Consider the following 20,947-nt stretch of genomic DNA (forward strand, 5'->3'; position numbering starts at 1 on the left):
TTGCTACACACAGAGGCACTGCAAGCGCCAGGAGCTGGCCGCCATGATACAATGGACCCTTCTGCTTTTGTCTGTCCTTTACAGAAATGCTGGTCTCAAGATTCCTGTTTGTGCAGACACTGGAGAAGTAAACTGGGACAGCTCTTTAGGGAGGTACAGGCCATACGCACCCGGAGCCTGGTCACGTGTCCTAAGGTAATGACGACCTTAGATGTGTACATGGGGCAGCTTTCGCAAGCAAGGTTTATGCTGTCCCCATACTGCAACCTAAATATCCAGCAACACAGGAATGATGCAACTGTGTTATACTCATAAGATGGGGAAAGGCTAATAAAATAATGTTGAAGGGAAAAAAATGTCTATGTAAGGAGATCTGGTATAGTCACATAATAGAATACTAAGCAATCGCAAAAAAAAAAAAAAAAAAATTAGTAACTCTATACATGACATAGAAAGATCAGGATACAGAATCCACACAAAAAATAAGATGCAGAACAATTAAAAATATGCTACTTTCTCTATTCTACGGGAGAATTATGACACCTATTTGTATTAACTGGGCCATACAAAGAATCCACGGATGAACACCAAACATTTGTTAACAGCAGTTTCCTGAGGAGAGTTGACAACTGGGAAGACAGGAGGTAGAGGAAGACTTTTTACAGTATCTTTTTAATTTTTAATAAAAAACACTTTTGAACCATATAACTATATTATCTATTGAGTATGTTTTTAATTTTAAAAATCACATTTAGAGAAATGATTGGACATTAACATGAACAGAGTCTTTTTGGATAGGACAATTAAGGATAACTTTTTATTTTCTTTTTATACTTCTCCAAATTTCCTTTAACATGTATATATTTCTTTTATCATCTGGGAAAAAAGTGCTTTGAAATGAAAAAAAATAAGATTCTCTTCTATCTCATTCTTTATTAAAAAAAAAAAAAAAGAAACCAAATTCCCTCATTTAGTTCAAAATATTTTAAAATTTCTCTTGATTTCTTCTTTGACCCATGCATTACCTAATCTGTAAGTATTTTGTGGTTTTCCAGCTATCTTTGTTACTCACTTCTAGTTTAATTCCACTGTGGTCTGAAAATATACTTTACGTAATTTCTATTTAACTTCTTCCCTATTCGACTAGCAAACTTAAAAGTTTGTTAAGGTGTATTTTATGGCCCAGAATGTGGTCAATCTCAGTGAATGTTCCATGGGAGTTTGAAGAGAGTGTATTTTCTGCTGTTGAATGAAGAAGCCAATTACATCTAGTTGACTAATGGTGCTGCTGAGTTCACTTATGTCCTGATTCTCTGTCTGCTGCCTGTCCGTTTCCTACAGAGGGGTGCTAACATCCCCACCTATCATAGTGGGCTCATCTATTCTTCCTTTCAGTTCTATCACTTTTTGTCTCATGTATTTTGATGTTCTGTTAAGTACACAGACATTAAGGACTTAAGTCTTCTTAGAGAATTGACTTCTTTATCAGTATGCAATATTCCTCTTTTCCCTGCTAATGTTCCTTACTCTGAATTCTAGTTTGTCTGAACTTACTATAGCTACTCCAGCTTCCTTTTGACTAGTATTAGCATGGTATATCTTTCTCCACCCCTTTACTTTTCATCTATCTGTATCTTTACATATAAAGTGTGGGTTTCTTGTAGAAAACATATATAGTTGACCCTTGAACAATGTGGGATATACAGTTGAAAAATCCATGTGTAACTTTTGACTCCCCTAAAATTTAACTGCTGATAGCCTACTATTGACTGGAAGCCTTGTTGTTAACATACACAGTGAATTAACACATACTATGTTGTATGTTACATTAGGTTGGTGCAAAGGTAATTGCGATTTTTGTGATTGGTTTTTAACCTTTTAAATCACAATTACTTTTGCACCAACCTAATAGGTACGAGGTATGATCACAAAATATGGTGAATGCTTAAATAAAAAAATAATTTATTACAGTAAAAGACACATTCCCATTAACCCCCCCTCAAAACACTCCCCTTGCTTTGAACACAGTTATTCCATCGTTCTTGCCACTTTTCAAAGCGGTTCTGGAAGTCCTCTTTCGTGAGTGTCTTTACTTCATCCTCTATCATGACAATGCTCTATGTCATACACTGCTTCAGGTACAGCAATTTCTGTCAAATAAAAACATTACAGTGTGTCCTCATCCACCTTATTCACTGGACCTGGCACCGTGCGACTTCTGGCTCTTCCCTAAGTCAAAATGATTCAGGACATCCAGGCAGCCACGACAGCACAACTCAAGACACTCACGAAAGAGGACTTCCAGGACTGCTTCAGAAAGTGGCAAGAATGATGGGATAAGTGTATTGGAAGTGAGGGAGAGTATTTTGAGGGGGATTAATGGCAATGTATCTTTTAATGTGACACATTTTTTTTTATTTAAACATTCACTGTATTTGTTGATCACACCTTGTATTACATACTGTATTCTTACAATAAAATAAGCTAGAGAAAAGAAAATGTTATTAAGAAAATCATAAAGAAAATGCATTTATAGTATTTGTTGAAAAAAAATCCATATACTATAAGTGGACCTGTGTAAATCGAACTTGTGTTGTTCGAGGGTCAACTGTAGTTGGGTCTTGCTTTTTTTAAACATTATGACAGTCTGTTTTTCAATTGGTATATTTTGACCATTCATATTTAAAGTGATTATCAATATACTTGGATTAATACCTACCATATTTGTAACAATTTTCTATTCATTTCCCTTGTTCAGTCTTCCATTCTTTTACTGCCTCTTCTCATTTTAATTGAGCACTGTATATGATCCCATTCTCTCTCCTATTTTAGCATATCAATTATTCTTCAATTTTTTTAGTGGTTGTCCCAGAATTTGCATCTCAATTAATTTATATCCACTTTCAAATAACACTATACTGCTTCACAGGTAGCGGGCACCTTATATAACAGAGTATTCCCAATTCTTCCTCTTGTCTCTTATAACACTGCTGTCATTCATTTCATTTATCCACAGGCAGTAATCACCCAATAAATATATTGTTGCCATTATTTTGGACAAACTGTTAACTGTTAGATCAATTAAGGATATAAAAATAAAAGGTTTTATTCTGTAACTAGAGAAAAATTCTGAGATGTCCTAAATTAAATTACAACAGGCCAGGAGAACGGGTGAAAGAGACAATCGCCCCGGGCCAAAACCAACAAGACTGCTTACATTCCTGAATGCATGTTGAAACTTTTAATCAACTTCCAGGGGACTATTTCAGAGATTATCTAGAAAGAATAGCTGACCACCAGATGCCATCACATCTTGCTTACACATAAACATGCTGGACTGTTGCTTACAAGCAATCCAGAAGCAGCAAATCCTTCTTCTTCTCCGGTAATTCTCCTGTCCCCGAACTGCCTCCACTTCACCTTCGCCTGCCCCTTTATCTACAGCCAATGTAAACTTTTTCAAAACAACATCTTTCTCCTCCAAACTCATTGCATAAAAGAGCCACAGCAACCCCAGGACAGCAGACATGCCTTTTCCATCTAGCCCTGATGCTGATGGGTTAGACTGCATGCCCCAGGACCTAGTCCTTGTCTGGCTAGCATATGGCTCAGTAAACCTTTTTCAAAACAACTTTCAGCCTCGACGGTTTTTGTTTAACATTTACCATCACTTATTCCTTCTCTAACATTCTTCCTTTCTTTATGTAGATCCAGGTTTCTGACCAACATCATTTGCCTACTGTCTAAAGAACTTCATTTTAACACTCTTTACAAGTCAGGTCTACTAGGGACAAATTCCCTCAACTTTCGTTTGTCTGAGAAAGTCTTTATTTCTAATTCAATTTTGAAGGATAATTTCACTGAACAGACAATTCTAGGTTGGTGGTTTTTTAATTTCTTTCAACTCTGTAAATATTTCACTCCATATTCTTCTTGTTTCCATGGTTTCTAAAGTATGGCGTAACTTTTATCCTTGTTCTTTTATAGGTAAAGTGTTTTCTCCCCTCAGCTTCTTTCAAGATTTTCTATTTGTATTTTTCTACAGTTTGAATATGATATGCCTAGGTGTAAATTTGGGGGTATTTATCGTGCTTGGTGTTCTCTGAAATTCCTGAGAACCAGCTCATCATTAATTTCAGAAAATACTCAGTTATTACTAATTCATATTATTTCTTCTGTTCCATTCTTTCTTTTCCTTCTGGTATTCTCATTATGCATATGTAACGCCTTTTGTGATTGTCTCAGTTTTTGGATATTCTGCTCTGGTTTTTATTTTTATTTTTCTTCTCTTTTTCAGTTGGCAAGGTTTCACTGACTTATCTTCAAGCTCCCTGACCCTTTCCTCAGCTTTGTCCAGTGTACTGATGTGACCATCAAAGGCATTCCTCATTTCTGTTATAATGGTTTTTATTTCAGGCATTTCTTTTTAATTCTTTCTTAGTTTCCATCTCTGTGCTTTCATTACCCATTTGTTCTTGCACATAGTCCTTTTTTTTTTTCTCTCATTACAGTCCTTAGCATGTTAATCATAGTTACTTCGAATTGCCAGTCTGGTAATTACAAAATTTCTGTCATATCTATTCTTCTGATGTTTGTTTTGTCTCTGTAGACCACGTCCCTTGCCTTTTAGTGGGCCTTACAATTTTTCATTAAAAGGCAGAAATGATGTACCAGGTAAAAGGAACAGATACACAGGCCTTTGATGTGAGGTTTTATGTTTACCTGACCCAGGAGTTAGACTGTGTTGACTGCCTGCTGTTGCTCTAGGTGTTAGAGGCTAAAATTTCCTCTAGTATTCTTGTTTTTTGTCTCCCCTGCTGTCTTTGAGTTTCTCTAGAGACTCCTTCTTAAATAGGGCCTGAGTCTTAGAGTTCTTTCTGCTGCAATTGCTATTATTCTTTTATCTGCAAATCTGCTAATTATCTGCAAATGCAAGATTCTTATTGATGTGTTAGTAAAATGTTGTGAGGGAAGGAGAGAAAGCATTCTGAAGTCCTTTGATTAGGTCTCCATCTTTCAGAGCACCTGAGTTAACCATTTCTGTTCTCCCACATCAGTTAACTTCTGGTAAACAGTTTCCCTTGAGGGCAGGCCTTGGTTAGGGAGAAAAGAATGCTCTGGGTGTGTTTCAAAATGGTTAGTTCCCCCCTCCCCATGTTGGAAACATGAGCAGATTTTTCTCTGATCTTCACTGAGAACCCAGAGGTGCCCTTGGAGATGAAACTCACAAAAGTGTGGCTCCCAAACCCAAACACTGGGACTCTGGAGATTTTGCCTCTCAAGTTTGTCCACACTCAGTCTCCAGCAATTAGTTTATTCTCTATAAGGTGTTCCTACCAGGCTCAAGCAGCTGCCTCTAGCCCTCTAAATTGTATTCTCTGTGTTCACCTGTTTCCAGTTTTCAGGTAGCAATCTGCCCTGGGACCTTAATTCTCTAATGGATCTAAGAAGAGTTGTTGAACTTTGTTTGTTCAGCTTTTTTCTTGTTGTACAGATGGGAGTGATGCTTTCTAAGTTCCCTACCTGCCAGACCAGACCTTAAGTGCATATCCCCGCTGTTAAATCCGTCCTCCCTCTTATCCTTTGTCACTGCATGGACTTCCTGCTGAATGGGTACTTCCCTCCCCCTTCAGTAGTGTCTGATCATTTCTGAAAAGTCCTGCACGGCCACTGCTTGGTGTCCTATCACCCCCGTGCTCACCCTCAGGAGTGCAGGGTTCCTTCCTTGGAAGCTTCACTTCTCCACAGGGCAGTCTGGCCTACTCACCCTCCAGTCCTCCAGGCTGGAACAAGGAGCTGATGCAACACCGTAGCCCCATTTTTGCCATCTTGATGGTCTGGCATCTCCCTCACAAAACTCAAACACCCCCTGCTATCCTGGACCCTGGCTTCTCAGAAACTTCCCAGTGTCCTGAATAGATGGGGTGGAAGGATAAATAATTTTATTCCTTCCAGAGCTAAGTACTTTGCAGGGTAGATTCAATATCTGAAACTGAAATGCCTTGGTTGGTAAAATTCAGTTTTAAAATCCATTTCAAAGCTACATAAAATCAGACTAAATTATTCCAATGAGTACTTGTATTTCCTTCCAAAGCAACAATAATCTTTTCTACATCTAACCCACACAATGCAGAGGCCTCCATCATAACCCATCTGATAGCAGCACCTGTTATCTTTGTCGTTTTTATATTTCATTAACACATGGCCATCCCTGGATTCTACCCTATCTCAATCCTGATCCTAAGTGTACTGCAATTGCATCCTTCTTTTCCAATTCTACCACATTCTTAGTCCAAACAACGTTGATTTCCCACTGGAAATGTGAAATTAGAATAAAATTGCTAATGTCTTTGCTTCTGACACATAATGGTTAGACTTTGAAAATAATAAGAGGAAATCTGTGCTGAGGAAAATTTAAGTTCAGCTATGAGATACTGCCAAATTAAGTGACATCACTGTAACCTCAATAAAATCCAAACAACTTGCCAGACCCAGCAAAACAGATAAAAATAAATTCCACAAAATACTTTTCAAAGCAGAAGCACATTTCTGCTATGGTGTAGACATCAGATCAACTAAAGCTTCTTTTATTAGGAAAAAGTACTAAAAATTGAGTTATGTATTAAATGTTGGGTTATTGCCTCTGTGTATACACTCTTACCACACAGAGGAAAATAATTTATTATATCAACCGGACATATTAACTTGTTCATGGCTGCTAAAAGATTGGACTTCACATTATACCATATGGCACTCCCATTTGGGAGGAGCACAGGCTGTAAAATTCAATCAGAGGAACAACTAAACTGATATGCAAGTGAAATATGACAAGAAAATACGTACAAGGCAACAGTCAGGGAGCCCTAAATTATGTCATCCTTTGTGTGACAACGTAACACTGAGGAAAGGGGAAGGGGACCATGAAACCAAGCTCATCTGTTAAAGCCATGCTGTGTCTGATATAAAGGGGAAAGGAGGTATTACTCCCTTTGCAAAGCAAAACTTTTCAAAGTGGGGATCGATGATGCTCTTCTTCACGTACAGAGTTCCGAGGCCAGCGGGCATTGTGGGGCAGAAAGAGTGAAGAGATGGGGGATGGGAAAGGGTGGGGTGACTATCAAAGGCATGGAAGTACCTCATGCTAACAAAGGTGGAGAAAGTGAAAAACAGGCTTTAAACTATCAGGATGGAGAAATGTCTTATGCGCTCCCACATCGGTGTTACTCGAGGGAACGTACTACTGGGAGCAAAGGACAAAAAGTCTTAATCATTTATTGTGTGACTCCATTCAGTGTGTGTGTCCCCTACACAGTGTATTGTCAGAAGCAGTAGAAATGACTTTGAGTAGCCCTGATGTCAAAGCTTATAGTCAAAGCAGACAATTTACTTACCTACATACCATTTTTGCTAAGTTTTGGTTGCTCAGTAGTACTGAAATTATGTAATCAATGGCTTCATTCGACAAATGTTTACTGCCATGTGCAAAAAAGGGAAAAGAGCAATAATAATACCTATCATTTGGGGAACACTTACCACAGGCCAGCCACTGTGCCAAATCCCTGTGGTAGGTTTCTACTGCTGCCCTAACCTATTTAGAGTCTTAAAAAGTATCTATTTATAATGTCACAGGTCTGCAGGTCAGAAACCCGGGCATGATGAGGCACAGCTGGCTCTGCGCCCCGACTCTCAGAGGCTGAAAGCACGGTGTCAGCAGGACTGCGTTCCTGTCATCAGAGGACCGTTCAGGCTGCTGGCAAGGTTCAGTCCGTGAGTCTGAAGCACAAGGCCCTGTGTCCTGGCTGGCTGGGGGCTGGGACCCTGCACGCTCCACCCACGGCCCGCTTCTAAGCCGGCAGTGGTGGGTCACGTCCTTCCCACACTGGGAATCTCCCTGACTTCCCTACTGCCTGTCTCTTTGAGGTGTTTCTTCCACCAAATCTCTCTGACTGGTTCTTCCACCTTCTTCTGTTGCTTTTCAGGGCTCATCTGATTAAGTGTGGCCTACCCAGATAACCCGGGGTTATCTCCATATCTTAAAGCCAGTTGATTCATAACCTTAATGCTTCAGCAAAGTTCTTTAACAGCAGTAGCTAGATTTGTCTTTGGCTGAAACCCTGGGAGGGTCACACTGCGGGGACACCTTTAGAACCATGCTTACAAAAGCACCGTCACACACATTACCTCGGTTAACCCTCATTGCAACCCGACGATGGAGTCCAAGTGGAAAGTGAGGCGATCTGTCTATTATCTACATCATTTGTTTCACTTCATAAAAACTATGGCCTAACCCCCAAAATAGACTCCAGATAGATGAAATCATTAAACGTTTAAAAATGAAGCAAAACCAAACAAAAAAATACCATGGGTAAATATGTAATCTTGGGATGGTTGTGACATAAAATAAACAGCCAAAACAGCAAAGATGAAATGAACAGATGAGACTATATAATAATTATAAAATTTCCATGAAATTAAAAGACAAAAGTCAGGGTCAGAGGGGAAATGGTAAATACATGCCAAATGATAAATATCCCTGTTATAAAGAACTCATACTAACAGCAAATTTTTAAAAAACGGTAAAAGAAACTAGATTTCTTTTATGAATTCACATGTTAGAAAGTCTAACCTTTTTAGTAACCAAAGAAATGTACACTGAACCATGGGTTTTCTGTCAAATTAGGAAAATATTTTTCAGTAGTTTTTGAAGATAATGCTCAATGCTGAAACAGACATCATCAAACAATAAAGGAGACATATTAGTATTTGGCACAATTCATATTTGGACTCTATTGAAAATTCAAGGATAGTTATTATAAAACACTGTAGAACTTTAAGGATAAGATTAAATAAACTATGGTATACCCATATAACAACACTGCTGAGCAATTACGCTGGCTCTTCCACATATATTTTACTGACATGGGAAAATGTTCGGGATTTGATAATGGGGACAGCAGAATGCCACACTACCTGTGCGGGAGGAGGGGCAGGTGATTACAAGCTCTGCAGCCAGCAACCCGAGGCTGAGTTCTGGCTCAGCTGCTTAACTGCCCTATAGCTGGGCAGGCCATGATCTGATTCCATGTACCTCTCAGGGCTATGGTCACATTTAAATGAAAAAGAGTGTGAAGTCTGTGTGATCCTAAGGGGCCGGCTAATCAAGCAACTGCTAGCAGTTCTCATCGGTGCACCTTAGACAATCTCAGAAAGTTGACTTAAGGACCCTGTATTAGTTTCTTAAAGGACCACAAAGTAGTGTGAACTGAAACAAGATAAATTTATTCTACCACAATTCTAGAACCAAAGGTCTGAAAACAAGCTGTTGGCCAGGCCACACGTCCTCCAAAGGCTCCAGGCCAGAATCCTTCCTCGCCTCTCTCAGGCGTTTCTTAACATGGGGCTGCGTAACTCCAGTCTCTACCTGTCTGCACGTGGCCTTGTCCTCTTCTCCCCAAATGTCCCTGTCTTCTCCATTTTGTCTCTTGTAAGGACACTTGTCGTTGGAATTAGGGCCCACCCAGGCGATCTATGTGATCTCATCTCAAGATACTTAATTACATCTGCAAAGACCCTTTTTTCACATAAGATCACATTCACAGGTTCTGGGGGTTAAGATGGGGCCATATCTTTTGGGGGCCACCATCCAACCCACTGTAGCTCCCAATTTCTTTAAAGTGGCTAGAGGAATGTAACCTCTTATATGTGCAATTTCTTTATGAATTCAGCATTCTACATCAGCTACCTTCCTACAGGAAGCTGGAAGTCATTTCACATGACTCGGGCAGGCATCAGACTTGTTAGGCAATCGGCACGGATGTATACTGTACAAGCCCTACTTCAACAGACCATGAAGTTCAAAACCAGGGGTGCCGTGTAATAGTGAAGTCAGACATTCACACTGACATCTGTTCTTTATCAGAAACTAGGAGGGTGCCTTACACACGGGAAGCCCATTTCTGGAACAAGGCAGAACAGGAATGGGATGTGGTGAGTCAGATGGCTTACCCCCGGGGGCTGGTGCTCTGCTGAGCCACCTGCCAGGCTCTAGCTGATCACAGCACACGGTGTCACTCACCTTCAATGTAGAGGGGCTCTACCACATCGTGGTTAATCAGCTCGAAGTTCTCGTGGCCTATCCAGTGCTCCACATTTCTCTTCCTGCCTGTGAAGAAGTTGTCCACCACGGTCACCTCGTGGCCATCCATCATGAGTTTGTCAGTGAGATGGGAACCCACGAATCCTGCTCCTCCCGTTATCTGCAGCAGGACAGGGAGTAAAACACCCCCAGAGAAAGCACAAGAGAACGCGGTGACAATCAACTTTAAGAAGATAAATTTCTGGTGCAGCCACAACTTACAACCTGGGTAGAAGGGGAAGGAAGGAAGACACAGGGCTTTAAAGCAGCATCTTTACTGCTTACCCCAGAGCAGAAGTCAAACTGTCTCTGGCAGCTTCTAAACCGCCTAAAAATTTCAACTACCATCCAGTAAATAAGACAGAAAAATTGTAGTTACAAGTTTTAACAATGTCTTCTTTGACAGAAAATTTTACATTATTAAAAGGTTCGTCTTGTAGCATTATGCCTACTAGCGAAGACATGGACCTAAGTGTCCATCAGTGGATGAATGAATAAAGAAGATGTGGTACATATACTAGTACATATACAATGCAATACTACTCAGCCCAGAGAAGAAAGGAAATTCTGCCATCTGTGGCAACATGGATGCACCTTGAGGGCATTATATTAAGTGAGATAAGTCAGACAGAGAAAAGACAAATACTGTATGATCTCACTCATATGTGGAACCCAAACATAAAAGCAAAGATTAAAAAAATGGTGATTACCAGGGGCTGGCAGGTGGGGGAATATTTGAGGGTACAAATTTGCAACTACGAGATAAGTCCTGGGGAACTAATACACAGGCCTGTGATTACAGACAACCTAACTGTATTATAAACATCAACTTCACTTAGAGACTAGATCTTAATTGTTCCTAACACTAGAAGAAATGATAATTATGTGATAAGATAGACATGTAAGCTAATGCTGCAATGGAATAGAAATGTATTGTACACCTTAAATTTATACATCGGTGTACGTCAAATATATGTCAATTAAAAAAAAAGACAACAATGGTTCTTGCTTTATAATAAATGGGATATAGAATATGGTTTTAATACTATTCCTGCAAAGTTTCAGAATTACTTTTTTTTAAAAAAAAAGGCATTATCAAAATGCAGAGATTTGGTGAACTACCAAAATATATATATATATATGGTGTATAAAATGGACTCAAGAACCTCATGAAAAACTAGTATCTTTCAAATTGTCCGTAAGAACAAATTAGTAAGCAACAGCTGCTGTTTGCAGACCAAAGCCGAGAATGATGGAGTTCCAGCGCCTGGTTAACGTCCAAGCAGGAATGTGACCGCCACATAGCATCCACTACCCAGCCCAACCATGAAAAGATACAGCTGTGAGAGACCTGTGAAGGGCAGGAGTTCAGCAGGAATGTGTTCTAAACCCTAAACCACAACTAATATGGAAAGTTATTTATGTCTGAAAAAAATTTTACTAATAAAAAGACTATTCAAATTAAGTGCTGTAACTGGAGGGGGGTTACTTAAAGCATATTTCATTTTTGAGAGGCTGGAGCGAAAAGAATAAACTCCAAAAACAGACGAGACATATGAAAGCATTCTCCATCCTATTCTGTTCTGTTCTCCACTCTGCCATCTTCTCCATCAAAACTGGCATTTACCTCCTCCTCCTCAAACTAAAAGAATAAGCAGTAGGAAAAACACCAATTCTTTTTTACTGCAAATAAAAGGCACATAAACCCCTAGGTCTATGGTTTTGAAACATTTAATTCGCCATGAAGTCCTCTGTTCAAGTAAAATCTGACATACAGTTCCAGTGCTTATCATGGGTGAGAGCAAAGCCACCCTTGGTGCAAAAGGCAGATTTGGGGGAGCAGGATGGTAATTCCTGCCTTAAGAAGAACCGTTTGTCAACCACCAGCTAGTTAGTTAGTATGCTCCGATGGAAATACAAACACAGCTTAGAATGTGGATGGCTGAAAAGTCCTGATGCTCAACAGCTGTCAGTCAGCTACATTCATTCTTTCATTCATTCTTTATTAAGAGGACCATTTTCTAAACCTCCTTTGTTCAGCGATGATACCCAGTGGAACTGATGTTTGACCAAAATCCCCAGATCACTAGTAATGATGCATAAGCCCAGTCTACTTAACTCCATATTCTCTCCATTACCTGTCGATATGTCCAGTTTGTGTTTGATCTTTAGCACTCCCATAGTCTATCCACATAGATGAACAATGATTTGAAAAAAGAATTTTCTGGAAAAATAACTTTCAAATCTGGCTTACCATTAGGGCTTAACTCATGGGGTGGAATTTCATTTTACTTTACCTTCATTTTAGGACATTTTCCCATGTTTTACACAGTTTTTAAATGAGAAAAACTACACCTTTCTAAAGGAAATTTAACTCCCAACATCATTCTATACCGATATGCAACTGTTTCTTAAAATACGATGTGCTGTGCACGCTGACTTTATCTCGGCACCAAAAATAACTGAGTCATGGCTCAGAGCTAGCAGAAATGCAGTGTATTAAATTATACACCATCACCTACAACAGCTCTCTAGTTTTAGGAGGAACATAAAAGTGCTGAAAGCACCTTAGCCGTGTTTAAAATGGATTTGAATTGTTTTTCTTGAACAATGCCTTTCTATCTAAAATACTGAAAGATTTATGTAACATAGCTGGATGGTTACAGAGTAGTTTTCCTAATGAATTTCAGCTCATTAGGCAAGCATTTCAAATAGAAACAAATCTGGCAGAAACTTACCACTTAGGAAGCTTCCTCAGCAAAACTCATCACCAAACCCAGGCATACCCTCTGAATAAGGAGCTAATAGCCAAAAGATCATAGGAACAAAAGATAAAAGACGACCTCTTATAGAGAAATGGATTAGACCTTCCACAGCTCTGCATGGTTCTGCCATTTATGGGCTCATCTCAATGTGCTTGTACTTCTTGCTTTTGTGGGAACTAACAGGCAACTAAAGTGGCCTAGTTCAAGGTCAGCATTCAAACTCAAGCTGCCCAGCACAACAGCAAAATGTCTTTTCAAACAAACCTCCTCTTTGTGCTAAGGCTTCAACAATGACTGAAAAGGCTTTTCAAGTTTTAGCAACAATATGCCAGACTTGGGCACCAAAATGACTCCGAATGTGGCTTAACCTGAGGTGGCAGATGAGTGGAAACCACTCATTTGTTGTGGTTATGTGTAAAGGGAAATAACCGGTAATACTCAGCATCCACAGGAAGACCATCCCATGGGGTAATAATAACAACCCTTGCAAGACTGTGCAGGGCTCACATATCAGTGCCCAGTGTCAGATGTTCTGGTCACGGCAGCAGAAAAATTAGAAAAATTCACTTTTCTCTGCTGCTGCTGAAGACACTGATCTATTTCTGGCTCATATTTAACTGCATACACATTTTTCATGTGGTGATGGGTGTACAAGTAGAACAGAGTTTAGAGTCTGCTCAGGGTGAGAAGTAGGTAAACCATCTAAAAAAGGCAAGAGAGCTTCTATAACTTCTAGAAGAAAGGGGGGATTTTGGGGTCAAAACAATTTCACATTGATTCAAGAGTGTTAGTTACTTTGGTGTTTGGGATACATATTTCTACAATGTAGGTGACGGGCAGAAGAACAAAAAAACGTTGTGTACTAACCATTTATATATCAAGGTCATAGACAAGAAATTTTCACAGAATGGTGGCATGTGGTGCTTTGCAGACCCATTCCCCAGCAAAACAATCATAACTGGTGGTGAAAATTAATTTTAAAACAATCATTTAAAGTCTCTAGAAGTTATCTTAAAGGTATGCAACAAATGAAGGAATGTTTATGCAAGAAAATCTATAAAAATTCAATAAGAGTCTGTGACACTTCAGCCATGGCTCACTCCCCGCTTCAACTCCCCACCCTCACAGTTCAGTGGGTGTGAGTGACCATAAAAAAAACAGAATAAAAAAAGATATGGAATCTCACCAGGAAGGGCAGGCCACCACCATTTCTCATCCCCTCCAGCTGTGAATTGCAGAGACTAAATTCCTGGCACGTGAGCCAGGTGGTGAAGAGCTCCCTTCCCCCACCCAGCTCCCACTCATAGCACAGAAGCTCTACCCCAGGCACAGCAGGCTGTGAATAATGGACTCTGGTCATTCTGTGCCAGCTCAATCATAGGGTGCAGATTCCAAGCTGAGAGACGGAAGGCAAGAACACTGGGGCTACAGGCTCCTGCCGAGCACCCTGCTTGTAAAAGCAGCAGTCACTCCATCCCCCAGCTCCAGAGCAGTGGCTCAGATATTTCCCCGAGAACAGAGGCAGTCAGTAAACACAGAGAGCTCCAAAGCTCTACCCAAAGGAATCAAGTGTATTTGAAAGAGTATGGAGAGAAGTTCAGGCATGAGGATGCACTCAGAACAGTGGGGATTTAGGTGGTAAGCAGTAAAAAGGAGGCTGGTAGCTCTATGAGAACAAGCTAAACCATTGCCAGCAAGTTTAGTGAGAAACCCAGGGAAAGAGACACCTAAGAGCCCTCCTGGGGTCAGAACAAATTTCAAAGACTGGCCACAAAGTCTACTTCTAAAAAGGTAGCAGAATTTAATGGATCAGACTGAGGAGTAATTTATAATTCAAAACATTGTTGAAAGACTAGTTCACTCAAGTGGCAATTATTGGAGTCTAGCAATTGGTATGCTACCACACAAGGCAGACAGCTTAACAGAGCAATCAGGGAAAGAGATGGTCAATAAGCATCCTGCTAGAGCCACTGTCATTCCAGGAGACTGTGTCCATGCCGAAGGCTGCAGCCTCTGAACAGTAACCAGCAGACCTTCACACTCCAGGGTACATTGACATTACTAAAACAGACCAGCCATGTCACTAAACAAATACAAAAACAAATAAAAATAAAAATAATCTCTTAGGCAGGGGAGAACAATATCCAGAGTTGCTACAATATACTACCTGAAATGTCCAGTTTTCTGCAAAAAATTATGAGACATGGAAAGAAACAGAAAAACAACCAGGCAACGGAAACTGCCTGTGGAGGGCCCAGATGTTGGATTTAACAAAGTTCTTCAAAACAGCCATCACAAATATGTTCAAAGAATTGGCGGAAACCATACTTAAGTAAACTGAAACTAAAAGGAGAGGAATCACAAAATAGAAACAAATGGAAATTCTGGAGTTTACAAGTATAATAAACGAGAAAAATTTCACTAGAGGGATTCAACATTAAATTGGAATTGATGGGGGAAAAAAGATTCAGCAAACTTGAAGACAGCAGATCAAGAAGGCTTCTGCAAGCCAAAGAACAGAGGAAAAAATAAAAGAAACCAAGCAGCGCCTCAAATATGGGACACCAATAAGCACACCAATATGCATGTAATGGGAGCATCAGAAAGGGAAACAGAAGAACAGAAAAAATATTCAAAGAAATAATGGTTGAAAACTCTCCAAAACTGATGAAACATGCTAATCTACACATTAAAGAAGCTCGATATACTCTAAATAGGATAAATGTAAAAAACAAAAGATGCACACAGACACATCACACTAAAAATGCTGAAAATCAGACACTAAGATAATAGTTTGAAAGCAGTTTTATTGGGTTGAATAGTTTGAGAGCAGTTTTATTGGGTCCTGCAAAATACCTGTCCTTGGAGCCTCAGAATGTGACCTTATTTGGAAACAGGGCCATTGCAGATGTACGAGGTGTGATAAAAAAATATGGTGAATGTTTAAATTAAAAAGAAATTATTACAGTAAAAGACACATTGCCATTAATCCCCCTCAAAATACACCCCCTGCTATCCCATGGATAGGCAGGGATCTTCAATAAGGAAGCGGCACGTCAAACCTTGTAACAGTGTGTGTGATAAGTTTCAACTTGTTCAGTGCAGTCAGTCAGTTGGGTGTGAGCTACGGTTGAGAGAAGGTATGTTTTAAAGTGTGCCCTAAATCATCCTCCATAATGACAACACTCCGTGTCACACATTGCTTCTGGTATACGGTGATTTCTGTCAAATCAAAACATTACAGTGTGTCCTCATCCATCTTATTTACCGGATCTGGCACTGTGAGACTTTGGGCTCTTCCCCAAAGTCAAAATGACCATGAAAGGTAAACGTTTTGAATCAATTCAGAACATCGAGGCAGCCACGACGGCACAACTAAAGACACTCACGAAAAGAGGACTTCCAGAGCTGCTTCAGAAAGTGGCAAGAACAATGGGATAAGTGTTTTTAGAGTGACGGGGAGTATTTTGAGGGGGATTAATGGCAATGTGTCTTTTACTGTAATAATTTTTTTTTAACTTAAAATTTCACCATATTGTTTGATCACACCTTGTAATTAGTTAAGATAAGGTCACACAGGAGCAGGGTGAACCCTAAATCCACTGAGAGACACACAGGGTGAATATCATGTGATGATGGAAACAAGGACTAGAGTGATATGTCTACAAGCCAAGGAACTCAAGAGTTACTGGCAACAGCAGAAGCTAAGAAAAAGGCATGGAACAGATTTCCCCCTACAGCTTTCAGAGAGAACATGGCCCTACGTATACCTTGATTTCATACTTCTAGCTTCCAGAACTGGGAGAGATCGAACTTATGTTGTTTTAAGCTGGTGAGTTGGTGGTAACTGTTACAGCCGCTCTAGGAAACTAATATAGCAAAAAAAGAGAAACGCCTCCACAAGTACAAGGGAACCCCAATATGATCAGAAGCTGACTTATTGTAACAAATAAGGAGAAAGCAGTGGGATGACATATTCAAAGTGCAGAAAGAAACTATTTGTCAAGAATCACATATTCAACCAAAAATAACTTTCAAAAATAAGTCAACAAGAAAGCAGACTTGCCATATAAGAAATACTAGAGGACGTTCTTCAGGCTGAAAGCAAATGATCCCAGACAGTAACTTAATTCAAAAAAAGAGGGAAGGCAGGGGGATCAATAAAGTTAACTCAAACCCTCAGCAACAAATAAAGGAAATCAGACATGGAATCCACTTAAAACTAACCAAAGAGTTCCATAAGATTACAGGATATAAGAAAATACAAAAACCAGTTGTATTTCTACATACTTGCAATATACAACATAAAATTAAACTAACCAAAACAATTCTATTCATACTAGTATCAAAAAGAATAAAATACTTTAGAATAAATTTAACAAAACACATACAAAACTTACATTCTGAAAACTACAAAAAATGTTGCAAGAAACTAAGGAAGTCCTAAATAAATGGAAAGACACCCCATATTAGGATTGGAAGACTTACTATTGTTAAGATGGCAACACTGCCAAAACTGATCTATAAATGCAGTCTCTATCTAAATCCCAGCTGGCTTCTCTGGAGAAATTGACAAACTGATTCAAAAATTCACAAGGAATTATAAGGAATTCAGAATAGTTGAAACAATTTTGAAAATGAAGAACAAAATTGGAGGACTCACATTTCCCAACTTTAAAACTTATTACAAAGGTAAAGTAATCAAGACTGTGTGGTACTGGCTTGGAATAAACAGAGATCAGTGAAATAGAACTGAGAATCTAGAAATAAATATTTACATTTACGGTAGGCTGATTTTTAACAAAGGTGCCAAGACAATTCAATGGGGCATGATTAGTCATGTCAGCCAATGGTGCTGGACAACTGGACAGCCACATTAAAAAAAAAAAAAACAACCCTCATCTAACATCACATATAAAAATTAACTCAAAATGGATCATAGACCGTAAATTTAAGAACTAAAAGTAAAAGGGAGAAAATATTTACAAATCATGTATCTGACAAGGAACTTGTACCAAGAAGATAGAATTCTTACAACTCAATTAATAAACAGAAAAATAACCCAATTAAAAATGGGCTAAGTATCTGAATAGACATTTCTCCACAGACGATAGAGAAATGGCCAATAAGTACATAAAAAGAGGCTCAATATCATTAGCCATCAGGGAAACTCAAATCAAAACTGTGAGATACCACATCACACCTACTAGGTGGGCTACAAACAAGACAAGGATGAGGAGAAAGAAAAACCTTCATACAGCGCTAATGAGACTGTAAAAAGATGGTCTGTTTGGCAAATAGCCTGGCAGTTCCTCAGAAGGTTCAACATAAAGCTACCATATGACTCATAATAAATGGATAAATAAAATGTAAAATATCCATACAATGGTGTAGTATTTGGTAATAAAAAGATATGAAGTACTGATACATGATACAACATGACTGAATCTTAAAAATAGCCAGTCACACACAAAAGGACAAATATTACATTATTCTACCTACATGAAACTGGTAAATCTATACAGACAGAAAGTAGATTAGTGGTTGCCTAGAGCTTGGGGTGTGGAAGGGGCTTGGGGAACAATGGAGAGTGACTGCTAATGGATACGAGGCTTCTTTCTGCAGTAACGATAAAGTTCTAATGTTGATAGGAACTGACAACTCTGTGAATATACTGAAACTATCGAATTGTACACTTTGAAGGGTGAATTGTATGGTACATAAATTATTTATCAATAAAGCTGTTATTTTTTAAAACATGCAAAGGTGCCAATCTCTTTGGACACAGTTACACAACAGCTAAAAGGAATTCTTTCCTCGGTGTAGTTGTATTGATGTTTAATAAGAGAGAACTATAGGCTAAGGAAGTCCCTCCATGTATTCATCAAAGTGGTTTGTGAACCAGAAAAGGTTTTTACCACTGCTGTGGACGTTTCACATTTCCTCAAAAAGTTATACATAGGGTTACCATATAGCCCAGCAATTCCACTCCAAAAGAACTGAAAACGTTATGCCCGTACAAAAACTCGTACGTGTGTGTTCACAGCAGCATTATTCACAAAAGCCTCCAAGTAGAAGCAACTCCAAAAGGTATCAACTGATAAGTGGGTAAATAAAACGTGGTCCATCCATACACTGGCATATTGTTCAGCCATAAGAAGGAAAGAAGCCTGATTCATGCTACAATGTGGATATACCTTGGCAACATTATCCTAAATTTAAAAAAATAAGATACTAAAGAGTACATATTGTATCATTTCATTCATATGAAATGTCTAAAGTCCAGAAATCCATAGAGACAGGAAGTAGTTTTAGTGGTTGCCATGAGCCAGGAGGTCAGGGGAGGGAATGGACGACTGCTACAATGATGTCGCTTTTTGGGATGATAAAAATACTCCAAAATTAGAACGTGGGCTGTTTCACATCTTTGTGAACATACAACAAAACTGTATCTTCCATAAGCATGAACTTTATGGTGTGTGAATTATACTTTGATTTAAAAAGGAAGTTTTTTAATATGACAAATATTAATCAGATAAACTTACCAAAATTCGTTTACGATCCTTTTCTGACAAAAATTTTACTGGCGGGTATTTCTGGGTGAAGCTGTATAACACAAAGAGATTAAAAAAGAAAAAGTCAAACATCTGAGTAGTTTCTCCGCTTCCAGTCAAAACAAACACCAGATGTGAGAACTGTCATCGCGTTCCTCTCTACACCAAGTGAACGTTGTAGGGACTAAGCAACCAATGCCTAGTCTGAATTCAAGGAATAGCTAACCTGCTCTTGTTTAGAATCAAGCTATAGATATGCCTTGAGATTCTGCCCCTGAGAAAGAAAAATTCAAGACTGTGTGGGCTATCAGCAGCTAAAGCACAACACAAAGTGAGGGGGTGGGGCATGCTCCAGATGCTGTCAGGGCCGGAAGGAAGGAAGCAGCTGTGTGAGGCCCCAGACCCAGCGCAGGAGACTGTGCCTGGAGGAGTAAGAAAAGACTTCACAAAGCTGAGTGCCTGTTTGGGGCAGGTTCACAACTCCAGCAACCCCTTCCTGACGGGTGCCCCTGGGAAACCACTTGGGCAGCCACGCTTTCTATCTCTCTCGTCTATTCAGAACCTACTGAATATCTCATCTGACCCTTCAAAGGCTCTTGTTCCTGATAAAGGTGCCATGGGTCCTGACCCACACTGCTGTTTCAGGAGCAGGACAGAGCAAATGGCATATAAGATGTCCAATGAGTGATGACACATGTAGAGGTCAAATATCCATTCTTAAAGTGCTTTAAAAATAAATGCCAAAAAATTGGCTTTATAGTTATTATTTTCATTGGAGAGGTGCTGGGTCGGGGGCACTATGTCCACCCCTCTACGCGCTGGCTGGGACACAGAATGCATTTCCTTCATAGTCGCAGAAGTGGACAGAATTAGACAGAGGGCCCTGAAGCAGGCATCCCATGAAGTGTAAGCATGATTAAACTGGAGCAGAGACGGGGAGGGCTTTCATTTACAATTCCCGTGTTAGGAGCTTCCAGATTCTCAAAAGGTCGCTTCCTCTGGAGACCACAAAACAGAGGTAGGCAGGTGGGGAAGCCTGAGGGAGTGGGAGAGCCCGCTGGCCTTCCCCTGGTTCGCTCGGGCACCTCCACGCTTCCAGTCTGCCCGGCAGGGGCCCGTCCTTATCCTCAGCACATCCCACCGTAGTATGTGCTTCCGCGAGGACTTAGGGAGCCTGCCAGATGCCTTGTTCCTGAAGTGACACTCTGTCATTCTGAATACTTCCTCAGTTACTCAGGTGGAGGCTGGCAAAGCAAAGTTCAGCAAAGCTGGCATGCAGCCCGCACAGCTGACCGATCACCCCATCTTCTCTGAGCGCCTCACAACCCCACTCCAGACTCAATCCTGAGCTCCACACCACCCAGTGGAAAGAAGTATGAAGTGGATAATGGATCTTTTCTTACCCCCAGAATCCTTCAGTAATTACTTGACGCTATTTCAGACTGTAACCGTACTGTTTAATAGAACAGACAGTAAAGACGTACTTTCACTGA

The 20,947-nt window shown here is 39.8% G+C and overlaps 1 protein-coding gene across 2 annotated transcripts in view; it reads right to left on the reverse strand.

Annotated features, from left to right (window-relative positions):
• UXS1 (UDP-glucuronate decarboxylase 1) overlaps positions 1-20,947 on the reverse strand; it is a 100,590-nt gene that overhangs the window by 43,481 nt on the left and 36,162 nt on the right. For both annotated transcript variants that reach the window (XM_019714002.3, XM_019714001.3), the window contains exons 5-6: positions 19,446-19,506; positions 10,076-10,256 (exon numbers count right to left, since the gene is read on the reverse strand). In XM_019714002.3, coding sequence (XP_019569561.1) covers positions 10,076-10,256; positions 19,446-19,506 — 242 coding nt within the window. The remainder of the gene's footprint in view (positions 1-10,075; positions 10,257-19,445; positions 19,507-20,947) is intronic.

This window comes from Rhinolophus sinicus, chromosome 2 (assembly GCF_057876585.1).
Source record: "Rhinolophus sinicus isolate RSI-liver-muscle chromosome 2, RSI-T2T, whole genome shotgun sequence".
In the NCBI taxonomy this organism is placed as follows: Eukaryota; Metazoa; Chordata; class Mammalia; order Chiroptera; family Rhinolophidae; genus Rhinolophus; species Rhinolophus sinicus.